We start from the raw sequence: 9,120 nt of genomic DNA on the forward strand, positions 1-9,120 counted from the left end.
CAACCATGCCAGAGGCCAAGGTGATGTTTAAGGGACCAGAACATATACTTTCTGTGAAGATGTGATTGTGTTTCTTTTCTCTCTCTTCTTGTAGCTGCAATATTTTTTCTTTTCCCCACTGTTGTTTTTATTCAGTCGGACCCTTCGATTGTCTGTACAGCATTGAGGCCTGCCTGTATTCTTCTCCTTTCAAATATAGGTCCTGAAAATAAAATCCTGAGCATCAAACAAATTGTGTATCTTTGAGAAACTATATTTATTTACTCTATTTATTCACTGCGCACTAAGTCTATTTTGTTTCTGAATATGATTAAAGGATTCATGATACGAAACCAGTGTGATGTGACCTTTTCTTTCATGTAACCGCTTCCATAAGCTTGTTTACCAACAGCTTCTCTTAAACCTCTCTCACTTCACTGAGGCCATTGAGGATACTGAGGCTTGCAGAATGGATTTAACATCCAACATATTTACTATATTTCTGGAAATATAGGGTTTTGGACCATTATCTTTTTGTTGAAAAGCACGATATCTTATTCTAGTAAACCACAGTTTCACTTTGTAATAAATATCATCACAATAAACACACACACACACACACACACACACACACACACACACATACACACTTTAGTTTTATGATTCGACCCCAGATACATCATGTTGCTAAATATTCTACTGCTGAAATTACAATAACTAATAATTGAATTTATTGACAACAGGAGAAACATAAATTAGCATCAGCTTCATTCATTAAATTGCTGTTGACATTATTTGTCAGATTAAAATGATGAAATACTATGGTTAAGACTTTTTTCAGCCTTGCTCTTACATGTGTTGTTGTTACCAAAGTCTTTTATTTGTTTATTTGTTCATTCTTTTTAATTTCCTGTGAATCCTGTTTCTCCCTCCTCTATCACTTTATGAGTGAGATGCTTAAATAACTCTTTTGTGCTGCACAGCAATATTGTGATGCCAAAAATCCATCCAGCAGGTTTTCTTGCAAAATCCATCAGATGAACCAAAGAAAGGTCAGCAGATGCTGCCAGTCTGATAGTGATGTTCAATACTACAGTTATGTCTGGGGATTGATGCAATGACGACGTCTTGATGTTAAAATTCAGCAAATGGCACCTTTAATATGACTGGGTCAGTGTGCGCTCTTATTAGTATGTACTGTGTTCAACATTTTTTCGAAAGGGCACATAAGGCATTTCACCTTCAGCAGGTAAAACAGACTGACTGCAGTGAATGAGAGTCTTGGCCATAATAAATGACGGTTTCATCTGCAAAACAAAGTACTTTGGTACTTTTGAAACTTGGCTCTTAACCCCGGCAGCCAAGATCCTGGATGAAGCACAGTCACAGGATTAACTGCAAATAACTTCTTTTGTTCTACCTATAAAGCTTTGGTTACACTTGTCCTGATGAGTGAAGTGATAAATCAGCAAACATAAAAACTGGATCTCTCTCATGCCTTCAAAACCAGATACAAAAGTGGTCAGACTCACTTATTTATCAGTATCCTGCTGAACTCAATCCAGGCAGTTTTAAAAATAAAATCAATTAAATGCCTCTAGTTTTCCTCATTTTGTAAGATTCATAAATATGAAAAACTAAGTGGTAAAAAGCCTTAATTACAGTGCAGAACAGACAGAGAAGCTACAGTGAAGTGGCATCTTAGGCTTTGCTTAGTTTTTTGAAAGATCGAATTCAGCTTCGCAACCCATTCATCTCCAAGGGCCAGTACACCCAAATCGCAAAAGACATTTTTTCAGAGGTATCGAGTCAAGCCAATATTTTGGATCTTACGGTGGTACTGAGGTTTCATGTCTCCAGAAACAATACTCCAGTTACTGGGGATAATCCACAGACCTCGCTGTGAACAGATTTCATTGGGACTATTTCTTTGGCAGAAAAAGGTTACAATGAAAACTTCAAATGTAATTTTTCAATTCTTTGAGCAGCAGAAAAGAAAATTACATTCACCTCCCTTGTATCGGGGTGACAGGAGAAATCTCAGAGACAGATAGCTTTAAACATCAGCAGGGGAAAACCTCATCTGACTGCCGGGATTTCAGGAGAATCAACCCTTTGATATGAAAGGGTACTGTATCAACTCAATCAATTATATTCTCTTGTGAATATAAAGCAAAAAGCAAAAATGACCTCAGAGATGCAGCGGGTGAGTGGTGAAAGTATGTAGTTCAAGCAATATTCAGGTCAGCAAGTGTCGATACACTTAGATCGTATCTCAGTAATCCAGTCTTCACAGACTGACCCAAACTACACCGATAGGATAAAATCGTCTGAGCTTTTTATTCACTCCAGGTAGATAAATATCCAGTCAGCATGGTAAAATTGCAAAGCTGCTGTTTAAAGGTGCTATATGTAAATAGTTGCCATCGCTGCACAGCCAGCGTTACATTGCGAGGTCAGCATCAAACCCTTTCCCTTTACTCACCAGGAGCTGTCTCCAGCAGTGGAAACCAACGTGAATGCTTATTCTTGATTTGCTTTTTATTTCCATTTCTTAATTTCTTTCCCGAACATGGTTTCTTGCCCTTTTGCCAGCGTTACTTCTTCATCCTCTCATGTTGGACTGAGGGGGGCAGACTGGATGCTGCGGTGACTCACCATCACCTCTTCAGGTACAAAGTGGCATCACAAAACAGGACGGGCCTGGGGTTAGCTGGTTAGCATGCTAACATAATGTGAAAACTGTTATTTCTTCACATTCTGTTGAGAATTTTAGTTAATTTTTGAATGTTTTAAACTAAAATACTTATAAATGGCACCTTTAAAATTTTTTGTGACTAAAAACTCCGGGGAGCTTGAAATGGCTCTAGCTGATTCTGTCAGATTGTTCATGCGTAGCCAGAAAAAGGCAAACTTTGCATAAACAAAGGTCAAAAAAGATATCATATACGCAGTCTTCATTGTAATTCTTCTCATGTCAGTGACCACCAACAGTGTATGTGCCCATCACAGGCAGCGGATGGCAGTGTTGTTTAACTAGTCTGATGGCCTGATCTACAGTGTGAATGACTACAAAATGTCACAAAAATACATGGATCCCTGCAGGCAAAAGAAGAGTTTGTTGAAGGAACAAAACAGGCAGAAAATTGCAACTGAATCAAATCAAAATCAATTCCAGAGAAAACCTCTTCCAATAACAGTGAGAACTTTCATTTGTATTGATTAGAAGATGTGCTTAACAAATCATGTATCAAATCTGGTGAGTGAACCAAGGCAAAAGATTGGCTTATTTTTAGAAATAATTCCTGCATCTTGTTGCAGTGTAGAAAAAACACACTTTTTTATTGTAATTTTTATTTATCAGTTTTAGATTATGGTGACATCTTGTACAGGCATGGTTTGGCTGTGACTCAGAAGCCTCTTGACCATTCTGCACTCAGTTCATTATGCTTGATGCTTATAACACTCATCACTACATCCTGTACAAAAAGGCTGGGTGGTCGTCTCTCTCTGAGAGGCATGATTTGCATACATATTTGTTTATTTGCACAGCCCTTATTGGAAAGCTGCCCTCATATATTACTTCCATGCTAGTCTGGTGCCTTGGAACATATTACACAAGGACTAATGACTGGCTTACGCGTTATGTGCCTCAAGTTCATACAAAGTTTGGAAGATCTGCGTTTGGCTTCTTTGCACCATCCACCTGGAACTCCCTACAGCAGTGGTGTCCAAACTGTTCCACAAAGGGCCGTGTGGCTGCAGGTTTTTGTTCCAACCAATGAAGAGCACACGGTTTGACCAGTCAACTGTCTGAAGCCTGAGATCAATTGATTAAATGAGTCAAGTCTGGTGTGCTGCTGCTTGGTTGGAACAAAAACCTGCAGCCACACGGCCCTTTGTGGAACAGTTTGGACACCTCTGCACAGAACACTAAAAATGAATTTGTTGGTAGCTGGTGGTCATTTTAAATCCATAATCTCAAACCTTTTACCTTCTCTTTGTCCCTGTTTATAGTATAGTTATAGTTCTCACATTTTCTTTGGTCCAGTGTCAATTTTAACTGTTTTTTTTTTTTTTTTTTGCTTTTTTAAGACCTTGTATATGTCATGACCAGCCAGTTTTTGGGAATCCTTTTATGTTCTGAACTCTTTTGTGGACTTTTGAACTCTTGTTTAGTTTGTTAAGTTTTGTTTATAGTTCCTGTTTTATTTTGAAATCACTGCCCTTGTGTATCTTGTCTTGTTCTACTTCCTGTCTTTGTCTTGTTTCCCTCCTTTGTGATTGTCTGCCCCGCCCTAATTGGTTTCACCTGTTGCCCATTGCCTAGTGCATTTAAGTCTCATTGCATCTGTGTTCTTGTCAGTTCATTTTTTTCTCATGTTGTTGTCCCATGTTTTGTCTCTTGCCCTTGGCTCATGTCTTTTGCATTTGTTTCTCATCTTGCCTCTTGTCATTGTATCCCCAGTCAGGTTGTGTATTTATTTGTTACCTTGTTTCTTGTTTGGTTTTAGCTCCTTGATCCGTGTTTCTCCTCGCTAAGAGTGTTTTTGCGTTTGCATTTTGTATTTTTGTGCCTTTTTCCCCTTTATGGGTGATCCTTGTTTTGCCACTTTGTTAGAATAAAGTCCTAAATAAGTCCTTGCCCTAGCCCTAACAGTATATCTGCAATTGTGTGCTTCAAACTGAACAAAAATTGCCTCAAGAAGAAATGCAGTTGAACAGCCCTCTTGTAATGTTGGGTACAGCAGCATTCGGGAATTAATGTACCTTGCTCAAAGACTTTGACAATGGTTGGTAAGGAAAGACAACATTTTACTTAGTGAGGACCTTGATCCAGTTCTGTCCAGCCAAACAAAGTTTGGGACCCGGAACCTAGACAAATGACTTAAAGGGTGACATAGCTCTTTATTATTCATGCAATAGGGAAAGGACACAATAGGGGCATTTAATATTCTTATTTCCAGTTATATGTAAATGATGACATGATCACAAAATGTACCTAAAGTAATCAGTGACCATCAAAGCAACCTCAGTAAAAGCCTTCAGAGAAAGGCGAATTAAGACAAATTTGTCCCTTAAAAGTTAACATAGCTACAGTATGTCTCAAACCAATGACATTTGTAGTTGAGATTCAGTGTTTGTTTAACCTGTTAAAAAAACGTGTTTCAGTAAGCATCCAGGAAGGAATCACAGCCCTGCAACATGGATTTCAAATGAATGTTTAACAAATGATGCCAGTGAAAAGGTCAGTGTAATCTGTGGCTGTGTGATGTTTCTATTTGGCCTTTGATTGAGAATATATTTATTGACTAAGACCTTTAGACTAATTTCCTTTGTGCATATTCAATTAAATACAGAGCAGCTGTGTTGATTGTGCTAATTTAGTTGTGGATAATATAAAGCTTCCACTTCAAAAACCTGCAGTATTTTTCTGCTGGTTTTTAGTTTTTTCACATATAAGGTGGCACCACCATAGATAGCTAATTCCTTACAAATTCTGGGAACATTACACTCCTATGGAAAAGTTATTTTCAGGTGGAACACCAGAGTATAAAAACATGATAGCAATGATTGTTCACAGTTAACCACCCAAAGGCCCCACAAGTCATTTTGTTATTTTGAAAATCTTAAAAATACTTAAAGCCTCTTGGACTTGAACGGTCTGAAAATCTAACCAGGGAGCTGCTTTTCATGGAGTAATTTTGCCTTCTCTCACCTACAAATTAAAAGTAACACTACGTCTCCAGAATAAAAGCACAGAATCACAGCTGGGACAACAGATCCCCACGGCAGCAGATGTTTGAGGTCTCATGAATACTTATCAGTGTGTGTGTGTGTGGTTAAACAAGGAAACCTAAAATATCCAGCCATGTGGTGAAGTATTACTTTAATAAAGGTTCAACATTAGAAAAAGAAACCCTAACCCTCCTCTAAGGATTAAGGTATCCCTTTGACAGCTCTAACCTTAAATCTAACCCTTCATATTGTTAGATGTACACATATAGGTGTACAGCAGGTGGCAGTACAGTACAAAACTAATTCAGACTTTGGTTGATGAGCAAAAAGGGCCAAGAGAATAACAATATACCTTCAAAGAATAACCTTTAGCTTTTCCTCCACCAAAATGAATCTGGAACTTCTTTCTGTATTCTTTCTAAATAATATCTAGTCAGAATAAAAATTCGTATTGGGCCCAGAGCACCGAGCTGCTTAAATGGAGCTGCAGATGCCACGGCAGTGTGCAGAAAAGTGGTCACAATGATAATTCTGTGACTGAAAGGTCATGGGCTTGATTCTCACAGCAGCCAGTTTGTTCCCATAAATGACCAGGGGTTTACATTTTTGCAAGTAAATATAGCTGAAGTCAGTTAGTTTATGAATAAACTAACTGAGGTCTTCAACAGTCACAATACTGAACCCTAATTGGACAGGAGCTCCTCCAACTCCAGAATGATTCTACTGGGAGAAGTGGGGTCAGTTTCAAGGCTGGCAACTAGGGATGTAACGATGCATCGTGACGCGATTAAAAATCGATACAAATGCGTGACGATTCACATCGGTTGACAGGGAAAATGAATCGCGAATGCGAGAGAAGTTGGATATGTTCTTTTTTTTGAGTTGGTGACTCATTTGTTTAACGTAAGACGTCAAGTCACGTGACTTACGTCACTACAGGTTCGGTTTGGGGAAAGAACGAGGGAAGACATGGCTACGGTAGGCAACAATTTTGAAATAGAGGATGCATCAAGCGGTTTTAAATCACCTGTGTGGCGGCATTTTGGTTTCCCCATATACACAAATACAACCGGTGAGAAATGGACAGACAAAACCAAAACAGCATGTAAATATTGCAAGAGACTGCTAACATATACCGGCAACACTACCAACATGCAGCAGCATATTAGGCGCCACCACAGTGAGAAGCAAAGTGACCTTACGCCACCTCCTGAGCGAAAATTGCCCAAGGGTCAAACCACCCTGAGGAGAAGCTTTGCATCTCCTCTCCCCCATAACAACGCAAGAGCGCAAGAAATTACCAGGGCAATTGGTTATTTTATTGGAAAAGATTTGAGGCCATTTTCCGTTGTTGAAAATGACGGTTTTCGGCTGTTGATCAACACGCTGGAGCCCAAATACCGCATCCCATCACGACAGCACTTCAGCCAGGTAGTGGTGCCAAAACTCTATCAGGAGGTTAGAGCTCACGTGGTTGAGGTTCTCCGGACGGCTGATACTGTGTCTATCACAACCGACGGGTGGACATCTAGAGCAACGCAAAGTTATATCACTATAACTGCTCATGTGATCAATGCTGAGTGGGAGTTGGCCGGTTTTGTGCTTCAGACGCGACCTCTTTTGGAGTCACATACTGGGGCCAATATAGCTGAAGTGCTAAAGGAGGCCGTGGCGGAATGGCAGCTGGAAAGGCAACAAGGTATCCCTGTAGTCACCGACAATGCGAGAAACATGGATGTGGCAGTGAGGGAAGCCGGGCTGGCACCGCACATCAAGTGTTTCGCCCACACTTTAAATTTAGCCACCCAGGCTGGTTTGAGTGTGCCGCGCGTAGCGCGCTTGCTGGGTCGGATCCGGCGGATTGTGAACTTCTTCCACAGAAGCCCAACAGCCACTGCTGTGTTGGCTGCGAAGCAAAAACTACTGCTTGGCCCGGACATCAATGAGCACAAGCTAATTGTGGACGTTACTACACGCTGGAATAGCAGCTTGGATATGTTGGAACGATATCTCGAGCTGCAACCGGCTGTGGCTGCTGCTCTGCTTAGCCCAGAAGTCCGCCGTAACGCTCGTGAAATCGACACACTGGACAGCCTGGACATCCGTGATGCCGAAGACATCGTGAAACTCCTCAAACCTTTAAAGACAGTCACCACTGTGCTAAGTGATGAACAAAACCCAACAGTGTCTCTAATTGTGCCCTTAAAACACACGATTGAGCAGAGCATGTTGCCTGTAGAAGAGGACTCCACCACGGTGAGCATGATGAAGAAAGCCATCTTCAACAATTTATCAGACAGATACACTGGCCCTGGGGACAACCATCTGCTGGACTGCACTGCATTAGACCCCAGATTCCGCTCTCTACCTCATCTTACTGAAGATCAGCGCCAGGATGTGTTCCAGAGGGTGAAGGAGAAAGCTGTGCAGATACATAACCAGGTACTTATTTCACTTTTGTATTGGAGGGGAGGGTTTTATATAAGCCCTGTGGGATTGTTTTCCTCTCCTGCACAATTGTTTGCCTTTTTATCATTAAACATATTTGATTTTTTAAATATTTGTACATATGAATAATATAATATAATATGTCACCAAGTTCATGTCTTGCTGTTTACAGACCAATTCCTCTGTGGAGGAAACTAATGAGGGTGTAACAGACACCGGTGCCTCTACACATGCAGCAGAGCAGCCTGCTGTCCCAGCAGACATGGTGGAATCAGACCTTCAACAACCACCTCTCAAGAAGACTGCATTGGAAGATCTCCTAGAAGGGACTTTCACAGAAAGTATAGGGGTAGCACAGACCAATCACATGTGTGGGATTGAGGCAGAAATTGTCAGGTACAGAAGTGAAATGTCTATTTCCCTCACAAGCTGCCCACTCAAATGGTGGAAGGAGAACAGTAAGTTTTACCCACTGCTTTCACCTCTAGCAAAGGCTTACCTCACCACACCAGCCACCTCTGTCCCTAGTGAAAGGGTCTTTTCGACCGCAGGGGATGTTGTAACCTCACAGAGATCTCAGCTTCGGCCTGAGAATGTTGACATGCTGATTTTCCTCAAGAGAAACCTTAAAGTTTCAAGCTACACAAGCCAGTCTTTCTTTATTTGAAGAGATTTTATGTTTTGATGTGGGATTTGTTTTTAAAAATCCAGTCATTCTTTGCTATTAAAGTAAATAACTACTTAAGACACAAAAACAGTCTTTAACAGTGTTTCTGTGAAGAAAGGACCTCTTTTTTGGTCAAGACTGTATATTCTTTTGTTATTTAAGATAATGAATTACACCAGTTAACACCAGTTTACTTGTCTTGTTTACTTAGAGTCTACTTGTGTTTCTAAAGAAACGAGATGTTTGACAAGAGTTTCTATTTTTTCCTAACAATAAAAGATCATTTT

At 40.3% G+C, this 9,120-nt stretch overlaps 1 protein-coding gene across 1 annotated transcript; it reads left to right on the forward strand.

Moving 5' to 3' along the window:
• Positions 1-7,713: 7,713 nt before the first annotated feature.
• Positions 7,714-9,120, forward strand: LOC121182582 (E3 SUMO-protein ligase ZBED1-like). Its single transcript, XM_041039178.1, has 2 exons — positions 7,714-8,160; positions 8,339-9,120. The coding sequence occupies exons 1-2, from the start codon at positions 7,714-7,716 to the stop codon at positions 8,831-8,833; spliced, it is 942 nt and encodes a 313-aa protein (XP_040895112.1). The 3' UTR covers positions 8,834-9,120.

The sequence above is a fragment of the Toxotes jaculatrix genome, chromosome 5 (genome assembly GCF_017976425.1).
Source record: "Toxotes jaculatrix isolate fToxJac2 chromosome 5, fToxJac2.pri, whole genome shotgun sequence".
In the NCBI taxonomy this organism is placed as follows: Eukaryota; Metazoa; Chordata; class Actinopteri; family Toxotidae; genus Toxotes; species Toxotes jaculatrix.

Excerpts from the sequence above, each read along its gene's own strand:
- LOC121182582 (XM_041039178.1), top strand. The coding sequence starts at position 7,714 with ATGTTGGAACGATATCTCGAGCTGCAACCGGCTGTGGCTGCTGCTCTG. Across the intron at positions 8,161-8,338 it reads CTGTGCAGATACATAACCAG|ACCAATTCCTCTGTGGAGGA; the intron begins GTACTTATTTCA and ends TGCTGTTTACAG.